At 55.8% G+C, this 18904-nt stretch overlaps 1 protein-coding gene across 4 annotated transcripts; it reads right to left on the bottom strand.

The window, feature by feature from the left end:
• Window positions 1–10770: 10770 nt before the first annotated feature.
• Window positions 10771–17362, bottom strand: LOC309447331 (glutamine synthetase). Of its 4 annotated transcripts, none has more exons than XM_082067827.1 (7): window positions 17348–17362; window positions 16951–17126; window positions 16258–16419; window positions 14404–14550; window positions 12976–13103; window positions 11797–11996; window positions 10771–11517 (listed from the first exon to the last, which is right to left on the bottom strand). In XM_082067827.1, exons 2-7 carry the CDS (start codon window positions 17114–17116, stop codon window positions 11196–11198), a joined length of 1125 nt encoding a protein of 374 aa, XP_081923953.1. In that variant the 5' UTR covers window positions 17117–17126; window positions 17348–17362; the 3' UTR covers window positions 10771–11195. The 4 variants fall into 4 exon arrangements, with proteins under 4 accessions (XP_081923953.1, XP_081923951.1, XP_081923950.1 ...); XM_082067825.1 differs by lacking the exon at window positions 17348–17362 and adding an exon at window positions 17325–17346; XM_082067824.1 differs by lacking the exon at window positions 17348–17362 and adding an exon at window positions 17231–17317.
• Between the last annotated feature and the right edge of the window lie 1542 nt (window positions 17363–18904).

Here is an 18904-nt window from a genome sequence, read left to right as displayed (position 1 = left end):
GTGCAGGGGCTGGTGAGGCAGCTTCCCTAAGGGCACGCGGTGGCATCGGGGCTGTTTCCCACCTGTGGTGTACAAAGCCCTGGGATCTCGATGTCCCAGGGCTCTGCAGCAGCTCCTGGCTGCTCCTGGAACAGCATCTCTTTGATACAGGCCATGGTCACACCAAGCCTCCCAGATGGCAGGGCCGCCAGCCCTGCTCCTGGGGGCACTGAGAAGAGCATTAAGTGATCACGGCTCTGCGAGGGGGCCAGGTGGCATCTTTGGGCTCCACCCCATGGGTGCTTCATGACCCTGTATTCTCAGACAGTGTTCCCAGCCTCATTTAAGGAGTGAGGGGAAAAAAATATATGAGGCTGTAACAGCATAATAAAAATATCTGCTTACCCTCATACTGTATGCCCGAGCACAGAATATTTGGCTGAGGCATCTCTACTAGAGAGACGAGATTGCCCTTCAGAAAGGGACAAACCCCCCTGCCATGTCCCTTGGCAATTTCCTTCTGCTGCTCAGCCCTTTTGCTGCTAACACGCGCTCCTGCTTTCTGGTCTGACTTGGGCCGGCTTCAGCTGCTGGTTCCTCTTCTGTCTTTCTCTGACATTAAAAAGTCCTTTAGTGCCAAGTAATTTACTCCTTGTGATAGTACTTACACACCAAAAATCAAGACACCTCCTTGATAAACGGATCAATTTGAGCCCTTCGCGTCTCTCCCTGTAAAGCATTTTCTCCAGCCTTTGTGTTATTGTGCTGGCTTGTGTCTACACAAGCCCACGTACTGGCATTTTTGTGCTGATGGCAATCTGCATGCAGGAGCAGCCTCCCTTGTACAGACACATGCACACACAGGAGTGGATGCGTTAGAGTATTTATCCTCAAATGCACACAAAGGTACATGCAAGCCCTTGAGCTCACATCACTAGAGACCAGATGAGCATCCATAGGTAACACATAGGTGCCCCTGGCCTGTTTTCCTCCCGTAGATTAACCCTCATCCCTAGGGAAGGGGGCTGATTCAGGGCCATCCCTCCCAAACTCCTCCCTTTTAATCTTCCCCTCAAGCCATGAAGGAAGATGAGGGCAGAGATCAAGCCCTCAGCTGAGCCCCTGCGGTGTCACCCAGCTGGCACCCGTCCCCTTCACGTGGGTGCTATTGCTTTAATCAGCTAATGCCCAGCCAGCACCTGGCAAGCCTCACTAGAAAATCCTTCAAGAGAAGCAAGGCATTAATTACTGTTATTATAATTCTAATTGCACTGCCTGGATTTCTGATCTCTTCTTCGCTGGCAGAGCCCCTGTTGCTCAGCGTGGGATGGGGAGGAGGGTGGCACAGCAGGACCGTGCCCGACCGCGGACTCACCAGAGACGAGCCATCCCATCAGCCGCTCCCATGCAAAGTCCACCGTATCACCTCCTGCAGCACTTTCACACAAATCCACTCAATCCTCCCCAGAAATAGCTGAGGAGCACCCCCACATTGCTGGCTGTGGTGGAGATAACCTCCAGAGAGGCAGTGATGAATACTCAGGGGCAGAAGACAGCACCCATGGTGAGACCACCACAGCCACCAGCTAGAGGAGCATGTCTGTGTGGCCCAGCAGCCCTCTGCCAGAGTTAATTTGCTCAACGAACCCAGATATCCCACTTCTAGCTGATAAAAAGCTGTGGGGTGGACCCTGCCCTAGATGCCAGGCACAAAAACCTCCAAGAAATCCCCCAGCCCTCCACACAGCCCAGGAAAGTGTCTGGGGAGAGGAGATGGTGCACCAAGGGTCGTGTTAGCAACCCAACCTGAGAGCCCTGGGGTGGGGGCACCCCACAGCACCCATGCTCCTCTCCCACCCCTGGCTGCCTTTGCCAGCTCACTGAGAATCCCACTCCCTCCCTCAGCACACATCTTTCAACCTCTGCCAAGAGAAACCCTTCATTCTCCTGCTCATCGTCAGTCACTCCATGTGTCCAGAGCAAAAAAACATCAAACCCCAGCATGGAGAAACATGTCCCAGCAGCTACTCCCACAGGAACACAGAGAACAACTGTCTTGGCACATGCTGAGTGGGATGTCTGAGCCAAACCATGTCTTGGTGCCAGAGGACCAAGGCTCAGGGCAACACTGACCCCTCGCCCACACCTGCGGCTGCAAGTGGCTCCAGCAGCGTGAGCAGCCCACACCCAGTGAAACAGCTCAGGGTCCCCTTCTGAACAAACACACACTTCCCAAGCATAAGGTTCATCTATGTGTAGAGCCCCTTCCCATCACAGGACCACACACCAGCAGCGCTGACCCACAGACACCCCACAGGCTGAACCCAAAAGCCGCCAGAGCCCGGTGTGCAGGAGTTAATCTCTGAGCCCACGCTGCTGCCAGAGCTGTGCTCTGCCCCAGGGCACCGTCACCGGCTGAACATTTTTCTTTGTGAAGTAATGCTTTCCGAAGGAGATTGCTGGCTGGCTGCATCGTGGGTGGATGTTGGGTGGAAAAGCAGGGGGCACAGGTGTCCCCCACCACTGCACCTTGCTGTTCATACCCCTGCTTGTCCCAGCTCTCACCCCCTGCCCACAGCACAGCTGTTCCAGGATTGCCCCTCATATGATATTTCCCTTTTCACAGTCATTATTGATTTGGGTTTCCATGACCTAATACACAAGACTCAAAGGTCGCTGGTCTGAGGCCAGCCAGACTTGTCACGCAGCAGGTGAGTCACATCTGACAAACCTGCCCTGGCTGGAGCAGGAGTTGTCATTAAAAAGTCCTCCAGTGCCACGACATGAGCAGTGTCTGTCCCAGCCACACATCAGCACCATGCTGTTTGCAGGAGGAGCTGATGGAGCCTCTGCCCTTGCTAGAACCATGTGCTGCACATCTCCCTCATCTGTGCAACACTGCCAGCTGAGCTGGTGGCAATTAAAGTGGTTGAAGGTGGGTCTACAATCCATTTTCACCAAGTGACCAGGCAACGATGATGTTTGTGCAGCCAGTTGCTTTGTGGTCCTTGTATTGGGCTGGTTGACAAAAATCAAACCCACTGTGCCCAGGGGAACACAAGCAGAGGACAGAGCAGCTCGTGACAGGCTGTAGGAGCAGCTCCTGAGATATTGCACCTGCCAGCAACCGCCAGGTCTCCGCAGAGGACAACTGTCCAGCCCACCAAGTGGATCCATTGTGGGTGCAGGGTGGTGACAGAAGGAAATACACATGATTTTGGTGTGGCTCAGGGCTGGGCCTGGGTGCAAAACTGCCCTGGGGAAGCAGATGGCATCTGCACCATGAAGGCAAAAAGCTGTCGGTAGCTGCTTTGTCTCCACACCTCTCATGCTGGTGGGAGCTGAGCCTGATGACCTTCGGCATGTCCCTGTCCTCTCCCCCCACACTGCCTCTGTGGGGAAACCTGCCAGGCTACAGTCACCCAGTTCACCCACAGTGTCAAGTGAAGCCACCGTGCCACCCCAGGGACTGTCCTGGCTCAGCATCCCAAAGGGACTGAGAGGCAGTGGTGAGAGCCTCCAGCACCCAGGGGAGGTAGGAGGGTGACACCTGGCAGCAAAGAGGCAGACAAACACGCAGGGAGTGCAGAGCACACGCCTGGGAGAGCCACACTTGAGGATCTAGGAGTTTCAGCCGTTATACGAAAGCCAAGGGCAGATCAGTGTGTTAAAACAACACAACTAGTCAGCACAGAAAGGCAGCTCAGGGCAGACACACTAGTGAGCTACGAACAAGACCTGATGGCCTGTCCCTTCCCCAAATGCTGGGGAGACAGGAGAAGGACGCGCAGGAGGACGTGGTAGGCACTGAAGAGCTGGTGTAACAAGCCATGGGACCCTTATGTGAGGACAAGGATGGAAAAGATGCTATGCCTGCTTTAGGATAGTTAACAGAACGCTTCAGCTCCCTTGAACATGTGGGTGAGGTGGAAACATCCCAGGCACAGTGTGGGTCTATGTCCTGAACTAAGTACCACAGAGAAGATAAAAGTCACCCTAGCGGAATCTCCCCAGATTGATCTTATTTCACCCCGCTTCTGGAGGCTGGAGTTTGCATCACGGATCAGCTGCTGCCAAATCTGTCACAACTTTTACTTTCCCTCAACTACAGCATCACAGTTGTATTTCCCCACCTTCCCTGTGAGCTTGAGGTGGTTTAGGGCAAACCCAGTTCTTTCACGAGCAACTCTGGTTCCCAGCAGCACCCATCACCTTTGCACACTCCTCCCATGGGCAAATAATCCCAGCCCAGCTCTACCCACAGCTATTTTTACAAAGTCCTCCTAAAACGTGCCACACATCGACATTTCAGCCACTAATGTAGCTACGCCAGCACAAATACCTCCTGCAATGTGACTCAAGGCCAACAAATGCATTCGATCTTTGTTTTCACAGTTATGAGGCCAGAGCAGCACCAGAATAAATCACTTTATTTGGGTTTGAAGCATTTCTCCACCAGACACCTGCCCAACAAAAGCACAGCTACAGCTCGACCTGTCCCTGCTTCCCTTAGCAAGCTCTGCTGTTCGATTTTCACCGCTTGCAACCCAAGTACCTGCATTGCTGCAAAGAGCTTCAACGAAATGGGCTTGAAAAAGACAAAGCCGTTACGGCAATAGCATTTCATCATCCTCCGCAGGGCGTTCCTGCTCATGATAACCCATCACCGGCATCGCTTCTCAGCGACTGCAGGCAGGAAAGATTGAAAAAGAAATTGAATTCCCCAGACTCAGTTTGTCACTGGCTGTCCCCACACACAGTCAGGGGACTCCTCTGGTGCGAACACCCTGTGGGGTCCCATCTTCTGGTTTCCCAGCTCCTCACACGGGTGCCTGTGCACAAGGTGTCACCACGGGGAGTTGACCCTGCGCTGGAAGTGTAGCCAGAGCCCTGCAGGGATGGTCACTGTGGCAATGCAGAGCACATGCTGTCCCACCCCAAGGGCAGCCAGAGGAAGCTTCAGGCTATTATCCCTCTCTCTTAAGCCTGGCAAATGCCAAGGCTGCATCCTAGAGGCCATTAACCAAGCAGATGCACAGTGACACTGCAAAAGGCGGCACAACAGACATGGATCTGGTGAGGAATGTGGTCCTGCAGCCACAAAGTCCACATCTCTCCACCAGCAGTGCCTGAGAAATCAGCTGCAGTTCCGGAGCTCAAACACTCTGGCACAGATTAATGTGCCACCTCCCTCCTCTACACCAGGCACCCTGGTTTTGGGGACCACCAGTCCCCAACGACCCTGCACTGAGTAAGTTTTAGTGAACACTTGCAAGGAGCACCACAGAGGAGATTGCCCTATCCCACCCCAGCAGACACTGCCCTGCAACACCTGCACCCCATAGCCCCCTACAGACCTTTGTACACCCCCCCACCCATCAGGGCACAGCAAGGGCCAGGGGCTCCAGGAAGCCAGGAGGGACCCCACAGCTACAGGGCAGAGCCTCACCAGCAAGGACCAGTCCCTCTGCTCTCCATCATAGCAGATCCAGGGGTGATAGGAACATTCAACCAGGAATCAGAACCATCAGAAAACATTCCCCAAAATGAGGCAGGTCCAAAATCAAGCCCAAAAAATTGAGCTGCAGTTCAAGATCAGCAAATGTGATCAGGGTGAGACACATCCTGGTGATCTGGCAGGTGTACAGCAAGAAGACAGGTCAGGCTGAGACATCAGTCCATGAGTTAAGTTCTGGATGACCAATGCTGAAGACCAGCATTCCTCAATACAACTCAGACAGGGACTGGTGGCCCAGGCAGAGCTTAAATGCACCCCCATGGCCCAATGGCCCAGGTGAGGCTGGTCAGGGCCATTAACACCTGTTAGTGCGCTGACAACCTGTGCACCTCCACCCAGCTGCCCTGTAGCCCCCAGGCTGCAGCTGGTAGGGTGCTTTTGGTAGCTTAGCTGTCCCTGCTCACCCATCACTAGGACTGGGTGCTCAGGTGGGTCCTGAGTGCTGGGAAGAGCAGAGGCGGCTGCTGCAAGTCATTAAAGTTTATGGACACTGCTCTAGGGAGACCTGGGGGAGCTGGATTCTTTGCAGACCTTTCTCAAACCAACCGTCAAACTGCTGCTGTGGGCTTCATGGCATTGCTGTACGAAAAAGTCCTGTCTGTGCAAAGCAGCAGCACCCACTGCAGCAGAGAGGATCAAGGCACACACTGCCCTGCCCTTGCCAGGGGACTGGGGACTCTGCCCATCCCAGCATGGCCAAAATGAGCAGGGATGGTCCAGCGCCGTGGGGGCTGGTGGGAATATGGGACTGATCTGCTCTCCACACTTCCAGCCTCAGCTGCTTTCTGTCCCAGCAGGAGGAGGGCAGACCCATTGGCTCCTCTTACACCCAGGTGCAAGCCCCAACTTGCCCTCCAGCCGCTCACTGTGAAGTCACCCAGTGTCCCTATAAACACCCCCAAACCCTGGGTGCTGCCAGGGGCAGCGTGTCATTCCTGATTGTGCTGCATTGCATCATCCAGGTGCAAAGCAGGTGGGAAATGTAATTGCAAGTGCTGGGCCCATCTAACCCCCCCAGACTAAATCCCCCTTGTTTTGTGGATGAGGTAAATGACCGTCTGCTCCCAGTGCCCTGCCATGGTAACCAGCTTTCCTGGAAAGCCTAATTGCTGCATCTTCCCAGCAGCGAGCAAGTAGCAGGTCTCCAGCAACCTGCGTGACGCCTTCCCTGCACGGAACCTGTGACTGAGCCCCACGCTCGGAAGCGGAGAGGGTTTTTAGCATCGGCGATGCCACATGGGTTGGTGACATAGATGAGAAAACCCATCGTGCATTGCCAGGTTACTGGCTGCGTCGCCCTGTCAGCAAGACGCTGCTGTCACCTGGGGTGTCCCCAGGGACATCAGAAAGTCACCTTAGCCCACCTCGAGCTAAGGCTGGGCTGCTGGGGCTCTTTCATCCCATCCTTTTAGGGACTAAACTGAGCTGAAAGCAGCTGGACACAAACCCAGCCTGGGGGAGGTTGACCACCCACCCACCAGCCGGGCTCCCTGGGAGCCAGGTTTGGTCTGGGGGAACCACACGGGGGTAGTGGGGGCCAGGAGCAAACACCCCCCAGCCAAACCTCTCCCTAAATCTCCTCCTGACACATCGGGTGCCGCTGCATGATGCTGGTCCCCCCTCCGGTTGTGGCTGCATTTTGGCAGCGAATTGCTGGTAATGAGCTGTGTCTCTCTATGAGCGGAGAGCCTCTGAGATCAAAGATGCTCTTACACAAAACCAAAATATTATCACTGGACTTTAAAGGCCAGACTAAGCTTCTGAGGGACAAAAATTCAATTTTCTGTAGGTCTAATTTGAAACCATTTTAATGCTCATTAAGATAGAGACCCGAGCAGATTGTGCAGGCTGGAAGACAGGGAGGGGGGAAAAAAGAAGTTATTGACATTTCAGTTTAGGTCTTTATTCTACCCAGAGCTCCCCACTCCTGGCCAGCGGCTTTGAGTAATGCTATTGTTAGCATCAGAATTGTAATTCTAATGTTCTTTTTATAACCCACTTGGAAAAAAAATATCCTGAAGGCCTTGACTGAATGCAAAGTAATGGAATTTATTGTGATGAAAAGGGATGTGGAGATGCAGAAACCTGCAAGCCCCTGTGCCGTTACTCCCTATGACGGGGTGGTCACGATGCTCACCCGCCCTGGGTGTCCCCCTCTGCCTCACCTTCTGGGGTGCTTGGTGATGGGGGGTGAAGGAGGAGACCACGGTTGCTCCTGCTCCTGTGTGTCCTGGTGTGGCAGTGGAGCCGTCTGCTGGGTCACAGCCCTGGGGACAACTGTCCCGAGGGTAGCGCACCCCTGGGCAGCACCCGGCTCTGTGCCCCCAGCTGAGGGGGTGGGATGGGGACAAGAAAGAGCCCAAAGGGGGATTTATTTGCCACTCTCTGTGAGCACTGGTGTGGAAATGCAAGATTGGGTCAAGGCAGGTGCGTCTGTCCAGCGGGCGAGAGTGTAGGGCGGTCGCGGTGCGGGGAGGCGCGATCAGAGCGTCAAATAAGGGACCCAACTCCCTTTTAGAAACAAGATTTTTGTCCCCAGCCCCTCCGCTCTCTCCCAGCAAAGCCCCGGGGCCGGAGCTCTGCAAAGCCGGGGGCGGCAGAGCCGGCCCGACCCCCAGCTCCGGCGGGACCTGCGCCCTGTCATTGGCGTCCTCGCCTGCGGGGGGCAGCAAACCCCCAAAAACCGCCCCAGCCCCCCAGGTCCCTCCTGCTCCCCAGCCCGGGAGATGCCACCCCCGCAGGATGCGGCCCGGCCCCAGCTGGAGGTCACGGTGGATCATAGAATCATTTGGTTGGAAAAGCCCCTCAAGATCATCGATTCCAACCGTTCCCCCACCCCTGGCACTGCCCCATGTCCCTGAGAACCTCATCTCCGTCTGTCCAACCCTCCAGGATGGTGACTCCAGCACTGCCCTGGGCAGCCTGTTCCAATGCCCCACAGCCCTTTGGGGAAGAAATTGTTCCCCAGATCCAATCTAAATGTTTTGCGGTGGATTCCACCCCACACACACACTTCCATCTGTCACAGGGCACTGGGTGCATCTCCTCCCAGCACTGTGCAGCCCTTGCATGGGGACAGGGACACACACTCTGTCCCCACCATGGCCACAAGGGCTGGCTCCATCCCCAGCACCTGCTCCTCTGGCTGAACCCACCAACCCACCTTCGACAGAAGCAGGCACACCAAAATTATAAGAAAAGCTTCCGTGCAAACTTGTCGGTGTCCTTGTTTTCCCCGTGCTGCCGGCTCTGTGGCTGGGAATCACTCCTGCTTTAGGGAAAAAAATCCTCTGACATATGGTTTCTGACCCATTTTGACCTCAAAAAAACACAAGCAAGGTCATCTGTGTTTTGGCAAAGGACAGCAGGACCGTGTCCAAGCGTGCAGCAGCTCCAGCTGCGTGGGGACCAGCGGGCAGCATCCCCAGCGAGCAGCGGCCAGGGCTGAGCCCAGCTCAGAGGAAAGCCCTGACTGCAGCTTTAGGTGAGTCCCTGGATCTCCCCTGCAGCTTCACCATCCCCCCCCCCGAAGAGGAAAATCAAAGAGTGAGATCCAGGAACAGCTACAAATTGTTTGGATGTACCACGGTGCTGCATTTGGCCAAAGATATTTGCATGTTGGCAGTGCAGATTCACATGATTCCTCAAATTTAGCATGGGCTGTACAGCACAGTACGATGAGAGCCGAAGTACTTTAAGCCACTGTTACATTCAGGGAAACAAACATGAATCTTCCTGCTCCAGATTTAGCTCTTTATTGATTTTCCAGCTGCATCAAGCAGTCGCTGTCCCAGTGCTCAAATTACCCATTAAAGACATCACAGAAATGAGAGGAAAACGAGACAGCATTGTGTTTTTGCTGAAAAACATTAAACATCCCAAAGAAGCAATTTCTGGAAGGAGAATTTATCCTTCTTAGGGCAGGGACCGGGTCACATTTACTCTTGGCCAGCTCAGAGACACTGCGGGCTCCTGGCTCCTGTGGTTTGGGACACGGTCACCGCTCTGCTGGCAGCACCGTGACCCACAGGAGGGACTTGGGGTCCTCCATTTCAGCTTGTCACCTGCATCAGACTCAATAAAGGTCAAACCACTTTCAAAATCCCCATGACTCACTGGAGCGGATACGATGTCCCTGTCTGTTCCTGCTACTGGAATCGCTCACCTCCAGGTAACCCTCCCCTTGGTGACAGCAGCTGGGTCATAGCCCACAGCTCTGTCCCAGGGACCTGACCTGCCCCTTCAAGGTGTCCCCAGGACTGGAGAACTGTCCCTGGACTCCTCCTCACATGGAGAGACCCCAAGGATTTGGCCATTAGAGATGCTGCTGACACTCCATCTACATGAAAATGTCCCCACCTGGGGGTTTTGCTCCTTGAACAAAATCTATGACCCCGGCCCTGTGAAAAGACTCCAAGCCAAGGAGCCGCGTGCATCATGTCACAGAATCACAGCACGTCAGGGGTTGAAGGGCCCTGGAAAGCTCATCCAGTGCAATCCCCCCATGGAGCAGGAACACCCAGATGAGGTTACACAGGAAGGTGTCCAGGCGGGTTGGAATGTCTGCACAGAAGGAGACTCCACAACCCCCCTGGGCAGCCTGGGCCAGGCTCTGCCACCCTCACCAGGAAGCTTCTCATATTTCAGTGGAACCTCTTGTGTTCCAGTTTGCACCATTGCCCCTTGTCCTGTCACTGGTTGTCACCCAGAAGAGCCTGGCTCCATCCTCCTGACACTCCCCCTTTCCATACTGATCCCCAGGAATGAGTCCCCCCTCAGGCTCCTCTTGTCCAGCTCCAGAGCCCCAGCTCCCTCAGCCTTTCCTCACACGGGAGATGCTCCACTCCCTTCAGCATCTTGGTGGCTGCGCTGGACTCTCTGCAGCAGTTCCCTGTCCTGCTGGAACTGAGGTTCAAGCAGAGGGTTCAGCAGAGGGATGTCCCCCGGCTCCCCTCCCTCACCCAGCGGTGTCCCTGTCACTCACTGTGCCCAGCACTGGGCCATTTGCTGACTCAGCAGCTCACGCCCTGTGTAAACGCCTGCCAGCTGCTGCCCCGGCCGCTGTTTGCTTAGCCTACACTGCTCTGTTTGCCTTTCGGGGATCACGATGGAAGGAGATGGCCTTTCGGCAATGGAAAATGGGACAAGGCAGCTCCAGGCACCTGCCCCACGGATCCTCCAGCGCCTGCCTGAGGCAGGCTGCTCAGTGGCCTCAGCAAGACCCAAATTAAATCCTCCATAGAGCTCTAGGAGCTACAGAAAAATGCACCCACTGCAGCATAACCCGGCTGCCGCCCAGCCAGGAACATTATTTATTATCATTTCCTTGCAACAGAGATACGGAAAAAAGCACCCGCCCTCCCCAGGTGCAAACAGCAGCAGCTGCAGCTTCCACGTAGGGATCTATGTACATCACAGTGTAAAGTCCATCGGAAAAAATTCAATCCAAGTTTTAAAAAAAAAAAAACATTTCCCGACTTACAACCTAAAAACAGGAACCAGGAAAAAAATGTGGTTAAGAAAATAGGTTCGGCCCCTCCCTCTTACTGTAAAATATATATATTTCTAAGGCGACGTTTCACAAAACCAGAAGCGAGGTTCCTAAAGAGTCTGAGCTTGCAGCCGAGGACACCGCACGGGCACAAATCCCACGTGAGAAGCTAGTGTAGAAATGAAAACCTCCACCCACCCCACAGCCTCAGTGGTCAGCATAGTCCTTGGTCTCCACCCCGGTCTCGTTGAGCACCGTTGTCCTCATGATGGCCTCGGTGACCGCGTAGGGGTCGCAGTTGGCCGCCGGCCGCCGATCCTCGAAGTAGCCGCAGCCGTCCTGGCCGACCTGGCGCGGGATGCGGATGCTGGCACCTCGATTGGCCACGCCGGCAGAGAACTCGAAGATGTTGGACGTCTCGTGGTGGCCGGTGAGCCGCCGGGAGTTGTCCCTGCCGCCCCGCGGGTCGTAGACGCAGATGTGGTAGTCGTGCCGCTTGCTCAGCTTCTCGATGGCGGCTTCGATGTGTCTGAGGAGAGGAGAACGGGGTTGGGTTTGTCAGTATGTCCATTTGGGGGTTGTTCCCATGGCTAGGAAGACTGTCACCCCCTCCTTCTGTGCAGGGACAAGGGCAGCCCAGGGAACGCTCTCATATGACCAGTTGCTTTTAAAATAAAATGAGCTGGGGCAGCCCCAGCCCTGCCTGGTGCATCCACCCAGGTGGAGACACATGCACTACATGGAGCTCCCACATGGCAAAGAACATCCCAAACCTCCCAGGTACATCCCAAGGACCCCCAGGACTCACTTCAGACCCCCCTCTCTCCTCATCTCCTCGGTGCTGTAGTTGGTGTGACACCCGGCGCCGTTCCAGTTACCGGTCATCGGTTTGGGGTCCAGAGTAGCCACAACCCCAAAGTCCTCGCAGACGCGGTGGAGGATGAACCGAGCCATCCAGAGGTGATCCCCCATCTCGATGCCTTCGCACGGGCCCACCTGGAATTCCCACTGCAAGGGGAGAGTGGATGCACTCGTGAGGACGGGCAGGTTTGTTCTCCCCCAGCCACCACATCCCCACCACCCCGGCAAGGAGTAAAGCTCAGCTTTACCCCTTGGGAATCAGCAACGAGGATGAGGAGCATTGAGTTAAGCAGCAGTACAACTTTGGCATGCAAAAAGATGGGAATAAACTGCTGGTGACTAAACAGAGCAAATCAGAGGGTTTTTAATCAAAATAGATGTAAATAAGCACCACAGCTAACTTCAAGGCTGGTGCTGAAGCTGCTGGTGTGCAGGAGCCCCCAACCCACACTGCAAACAGGGCACGGGACTAACACGGAGCCTGTTTGTTCTTCCCAGGGCTGATCCCTCCCCACCGAGCCGGGGTTACGCCACCCATGGTGACTAAGCAGGGGGTGACACATTTAGGGCCGCTGGCACGGCCTGGCTGAGATTGAGCCCAGGATGCAGAAAGCAGCCAAGGAGGACCCTGAAGAAGCCAGGGCAAACAGCAGGGTCTTTAAAAGTCCTGCCTCAGCTACGCTGCAGATAAGCCCCCTGGTTATCGCCGCCACATCAGCAGCAGGAGAGTCAGCGATTCGCAGCTGCAGGGCCAAATGGCCGTCGGTCAGTCTGGCCACTCGCCTAATGCAATCAGGGACTCCCTCCGGCTATCTCCTAAATAAGCCCAGACCCCCCCCAGCTGCTTCCCAAGGCCATGTCCCACCTGAGCTTTCCAGCAGGGGAGCAGGACACAGAGACCCAAAGCACGGATTTACATATCATAGTGAGTTAGGAGAAAAAAAAAAAACAAACATGCATATTTTCAACCTAGCAGTGCAACTGCTCCTCTCTAGACAAAACCGATGTGGGGTTTTGTCTGGATTGGGCATCCCAGAGGAGCTGGGAGCTGCTGGCTTAATCCAGCCTCATGCAAATTCACGTCCATCACTGGAAACAAGGGCTGCGCGGGGCCGTCCCCACGTACCTGGGAGGGCATCACCTCTGCATTGGTGCCACAGATCTTCACCCCCGCGTAGAGACAGGCCTTGTAGTGGGACTCCACGATATCGCGCCCGTACACCTTATCTGCTCCAACCCCGCAGTAATAGGGGCCTGGAAAGGAAAGAGGAGTCACCACCCAAGTAAAGCTTTTGGGAGCAACAACAGCACTGCACGGTGATCCCAGCCACCATCTGCAGAGGGTTTATGGGACTCAATGGTGCCGCATCGAGCTATCCACCCCGGCTCCAGAACCAGCAGCATGGGCAATTTGTCTGTGCAGCCCCAGCCTTATCGAGGCAGCTGAATAGGACTTGTCACACATCAGCTGGGAGGTGGCCAGGAGATAAGGAAAGCTCAGCTTGGTCTGCCCCGCGGCACCTCGCTGACCCTCAGAGCGTGTCAAGCACCTGAGACTGTTCTGACAACAGCCACCATTAGAAAATTCAACTTGCCACACTTTATACTGCTCTTTCAAGCAGGTCAGACAAAGATCTTCTTCCTGCCTGGGGGAAGGGAGATGTTGAAAGCGGCAGGTCCCCACAAAAGGCTGATTGATTGAGTCAGGCTGGGAAACCCCTGGCCCCCTCCCAGGAGGCAGCTGAGGCGCTCGCTCGCCCCAGGAGGGCACGATGTGCCGGTCCTTTCCCAAACAGCCATGGGGAGGAGGACTTTCCAGCCCAGTTCTCCACTCCTCGCCAAACCAGTCGTGCAGCTGAGCTGTTTGTGCAGCCGGGTCTGGGGGAGCGGCACTGCGGCCGGCTCACCTGAGCCACGGGCACCTGGTGCTCTCGGCAAACAGCTCCTGACCTCATCCCGGCTCCTGCCCGTGTCAGCTGCCATGGGAAAGCAGCGCCCCAGGTTGGGGACAGGATGACGGCCACCGGGACAGAGAGCATTTGTACAGCACAGGACACACATGGACCTGCTAGAGAGGGGCCAGAGGAGCCCCAGGAGTGATCTGAGGCTGGAACAGCTCTGCTGGGGGACAGGCTGAAAGAGCTGGGGTGTTCAGCTGGAGAAGAGAAGCTCCGGGGAGACCTTAGTGTGGCCTTTCTGGACTTAAAAGGGGCTGATAAGAAAGAGATGGGGACAGACTTTTGAGCAGGGCCTGTTGCGATAGGACAAGGGGTGATGGTTTTAAACTAAAGGAGGGAGATTCAGGCTGGACATGAGGAAGAAATTGTTGTCCCTGAGGGTGGTGAGAGCCTGGCCCAGGTTGGCCAGAGAGGTGGTGGATGAACCATCCCTGGAGACATCCCAGGCCAGGCTGGACGGGGCTCTGAGCAACCTGAGCTGGTGAAGATGTCCCTGCTCATGGCAGGGGGGGCACTGGGGGAGCTGGGAAGGGCCCTTCAACACAAACTATTCTATGGTTCTATGATTGGGGTTTGGGAAGGGTGGGAGCACTTACCCTGTGGGCCGGGGAAGCCGTTGTCAGGCCAGCCGTAAGGGTGGCCGTTGATGCCCAGCAGCGTGTACTCCTGCTCCATCCCGAACCAGGGGTGGCTGTCCTTGACCAAGTCCATGACTTTCTTGCATGTGTGTCTCAGGTTGGTCTCTGGGAGCAGAGAGGTCCAGGTTAGACCATGGGCAGGGACCCACCGTGCTCCACTCCATCCCACTCAGAGGTTGAGACTCCAGCAATGCCAAGTGCTTCCCACAGAAGCCTTAAGGAAACTGGTGAGCGGATTCCCCTTCCTGTGATGCTCTCTACTCAATGGCTTCCTCCTTGCAGAGCTACTCCAACGTCACAGCATCAGGCCAGAGACCAAGGAGGTTTAATTAGCTTGCTCCCCAAACCACCACCGATGGTCCATGAACATCCTCTTCTTACACACCAAGAGAACTGGAGCCAAACCCCAGCCCCATCCTACAGGAATCTGGCAGATCTGGGAACAGGGGCTGTACATAGCCCATCACTAAGTCACCCCCATCCTCTTTCTACCAGTCTCAGCCTAATTATCCTTATCTTTCTCCTGCTCCACGTTTTTGATTAGCACCCAGGCCTTGGCCCTTTGTGGTGGCAGGGGTGCTCAGGGGTGCTCAGGGCAACTGGGGCTTTGCCAGGAAGACACAGATGTCAAAGAACCATCCTCACACAGGACAATGTGCCATGCAAGGGGAGTGAGTTTGGACTGAAATAGCGGGGCTGAAAAACTGTTGCCACAGGTACAGGTAGCAAATCCTACCTTTAAACCGCAATAAAAGACCCCAGAGCAGCTACAGCACAAAGCCCAGGGTATGAGGCTGGAACAGAACAGTGACATCCCCCTTGCATATATGGGAGAAGGGGGGACACCAGTTCTTCCCCCCTAGAGCCCACACAGCCCTTAACATCCAGAGACCCATCCTCGGGAGAGCAGAGGGTCCCCCCTCATCCTGCAGGGGGTCACAGGGTCGGCGCTGAGCTCTCTGCCCCAGCAGCTCCGGGGCTGGGGGCTCTCGTTACAAATTGCTCCAGCGGAGGAGCTGCCAGGCAGGAATCTCAGCCAGGATGCTTCCCCCAGGGCTGAAAGTCATGACGCCGTTTGAAGAGGAACCAGCCCCGTCTTTCGCCATCGCTGCCCGCAGCCTCTCCTCTTCCGGGCAGCCGTGTGCATCACCCCGCAGATGCCGGCTCTCTCCCCCCATGCACCCAGCAGGGACGTGGCCCCACTTTGCTGACAAATAACCGGTTATTTGCCGGCAGATAACCCCTCCGGGAGCCCCTCGGCCTGTCCCTGCAAACCAGCTCCCCCTCCTCTGTCTGGGGCTTTATCAGACGGACAGAACAGACGCCGGGACTGCAGACTTCTGCCTGCAGTGATAAGACTGAGCGCCGGCACACTCCGAGGCCACTTGCGAAAGGACACGCCGAGCCAGCCCACACCACCCCAGCACCTTCTCCCTCCTTTCCTGCAGCCACCCATCAACAAGGAAAGCAGCCAAGAACCTGATGCATTAACCCCCCTGCCGCTTCCAGCTCCCGCTCCCCACACAACCCCGCAGCCCCGGGGCTGGGTGCCCTCGGGCTCAAAAGCTGGGTGATGCCTCCGGCACGCTCGAGTTGGTGAGCGCCGCGAGCTCCACATCTCGCTGCTCTTCCCCTCGCCCTGCGCAGCTAAAACAGGCTCCTGCAAACAACCACCACCACCACTTGAATTTTGGGGCCTCGGGCCAAGCGCTGAGCTGCTCCCCAGTGCCAGCGGTCCAGAGCAAGCGTCCCCTCGGAGAGACAGCACCCAAAATGATAAGGGAGTGACCTTTGGCAGTCAGGGGTGCTCACCTGCGGGTTTCCTGTTGTACTTCAGCACCTCGCAGAGCACCAGCTTGTTGGGGTCCAGGCAAAAAGGGTCCCTGAACATGCGGACGGGCACCAGGAACATGTCGCTGTTGGAGCCCTCCGCCTGCGCCGTGCTGGAGCCATCGAAATTCCACTCGGGGACATCTGTGAGGCAGAAGGGGCATGGAGGGGGATTCGGAAAAGATCTCTCTCACATGGATCGTGCCAAGTGCTGGTGGCTTAGACCAGGGATGGAGCACCCAGAGGGCATCAACTGCCACAGGATGACAGCCACAACGGTTTTCTTGCACATCTGCAGAGCCCAGCGGTGTTCCCTGAGCATCAGTGTCTTCACCCCCCTGAACCAGGATCAGCCCCAGCCACTTCACCTCCCTTTGCCAAACCCATCCAGGTGCCAACACGTCTCCGTGCCTGTTTGCCAGGTGGAAAAGGGCGAGGATCTCATCCTCCCCTTCCCACCCAGCGCTAATAACAGAGATTATGGATTAAGCAAACCACAGCGATGCAGGGCGGATATTTACCCTGCCACTTGGTACCACCCCAGGAGACAACTGCAGCAGCTACCACCGGCACCACACAAACAGGGAGAGCAAGTGCTAACTCCCACCGTGCAAAGCACCCCAGAACTTTTCCCTGGTGATGCTCAGGGCCATCCACCATCCAGAGCAGTGTTACCTTCAATGCTCTTGGGCTCCTTGTCGAGAGTCCTGCTCTTGCAGCGCACACCCTCACCGCTGCCATCGATCCAGACATAGGTGACCTGCACCAGCCCATCCTGGGGCAGCCTCATGTACTGCTCCCGCACCAGCTTGTTCAGCCTGGAGCTGTGTGACACCGACATGGCGACGGCCCTGCGAGAGCACGCAGGTGAGCACGGCATCACCCCCGGCCCATTTCCCTCCCTTTACTTTAAAAAACAACACCCCACCCCCCCAAAAAAACAGCCACAACCGACCTCCCGCCCGGCCGCCCCGCGGGTGCTCGGCCCCGCACGGGCAGCCCCCTCCCCGCCGCCGAACGGAGCGTCCCCCCCCCCCCGGGACTCGAACCCGCGGCCCCGCCGCTCACCGACCCCAGTGCTGCCCGCGCCCGCACCCGCCGCACTTTATACGGGCGGGGGGCGGTACAAGGGGGGGGCTCCGCCCCGGGGCGGCTCCGGCCCCCGCCCCGGGGGTTACTGGTTAAAAACGTTTAGTCTATTTTTTCTTTCTGAATGAAATATGACTTATAAAAACAATAACTAGCATATTGTTAAAATATCGCTTTATCAGTAAATAACAAGTTATCTGCTAACTAACTTGTTATTTTTTAAAAAAATACCAAGTATTGCTCATTGAAAATATTATTTAACACCTCCCCTTGCTGCATGCGTCCTCCCTCCTGGCACTTTGTTTTTGTAGGGTTGCCCTGGTACACGTGGGTGGGCGTTTGGCCCTTTACCCCCCTGCCCCGTCTCTTAGCTCAAGGGTGTGGAGTGCAGAGCTGGTGAGGCCGGCATGGCGTGGTTTCCCCCCCATCCCCGGGCACCCCAAAAGCCTCGCTGGGACTGTGCTGTGTGGACGTGCGATGCCTGGGAATGGATGGGAGTGCTTGGTTGGCCCTGGGGACATGAGATCCAGAACCCTGGGGACATGGACATCCAGAACCCTGGGGACACAGACACCCAGAACCCTGGGGACAGGGGAACCAGATCCCTGGGGACACGAACAATCAGATCCCGGGGGACTTGGGAACCAGAACCCTGGGGACATGGGATCCAGAACCCTGGGGTCATGAACAATCAGATCCCAGGGGACTTGGGAACCAGATCCTTGGGAACATGGACACCCAGATCCCTGGGAACTTGGGCATCAGAACCCTGGGGACTTGGGCACCAGATGCCTGGCAGCCCTGGCACCACCACTGTCCCCCCACCCTGCCCTGGGCACCCCAGGGGCGACTTCTGCCCACCTGGGTTCAGCCCCTCGCGGCTGCAGGGCTGTGTTTGCCGCCCGGGCATCCAGCTTTGAAGGAATGAAAGGCCAAGGGCTGCAGGGTGAGCTACCAGGAAAAACGCTCGAATCGCCATCAGCCCCTCACATCTATAAAGAGTTGAGCTAAAGTACAATATTCTACATTTCTAAGCATGGCAGGGTAGTTAAGTACCTTTAGAGCAAAAAAAACTACCCATGCACAGCAATGGTTCTGGTCTGATTTACAGTCAGCTAAAAAACATCAGCCAACAGGTGTGAATCCGAGTAGAGCATTTCAATACAGCAGCAATTTCCAGCTATCGAATCAACCCCAAATCTCAATTAGATTAATTAAACGGGCTGCTGCCTTTTCAGTTTTCCACAGATAAGGTGTTACAGGGTTCCCATTTGTCAGACAGACCCGAACGTGCCAGCGCACAACGGGGCGCGATGGCAGACGCAGCGCAAACAGCCCGCGCCGGCGCCTCGGGGTGCTATCTCAAATACGCCGATATTTTGTTTCTGGGAGGAGGGTGTATTTCAAATAAACCCCCAGCAAACCCAGCTGAGTGAGCACACCACGACTTTCCAGCCTCAGGTTTTAAGCAGTTTTTCAATGTTACAGGAGGAGAAAAGGCTTTAAAGCATGACCAGGCTCCAAAGCAGCTTGGGGTTTT

This window comes from Streptopelia decaocto, assembly GCF_964273445.1.
Source record: "Streptopelia decaocto genome assembly, chromosome: 17".
Classification (NCBI taxonomy): Eukaryota; Metazoa; Chordata; class Aves; order Columbiformes; family Columbidae; genus Streptopelia; species Streptopelia decaocto.
This window is presented reverse-complemented; position numbering and strand designations above follow the sequence as displayed.

Coding starts and splice junctions, on each gene's coding strand:
- LOC309447331 (XM_082067827.1), bottom strand. CDS start 17,116: ATGTCGGTGTCACACAGCTCCAGGCTGAACAAGCTGGTGCGGGAGCAG. Junction 16,420..16,950: donor GGAGCCCAAGAGCATTGAAG/GTAACACTGCTC, acceptor TCTGCCTCACAG/ATGTCCCCGAGTGGAATTTC. Junction 11,997..12,975: donor CAGAGGTGATGCCCTCCCAG/GTACGTGGGGAC, acceptor CTCCCCTTGCAG/TGGGAATTCCAGGTGGGCCC.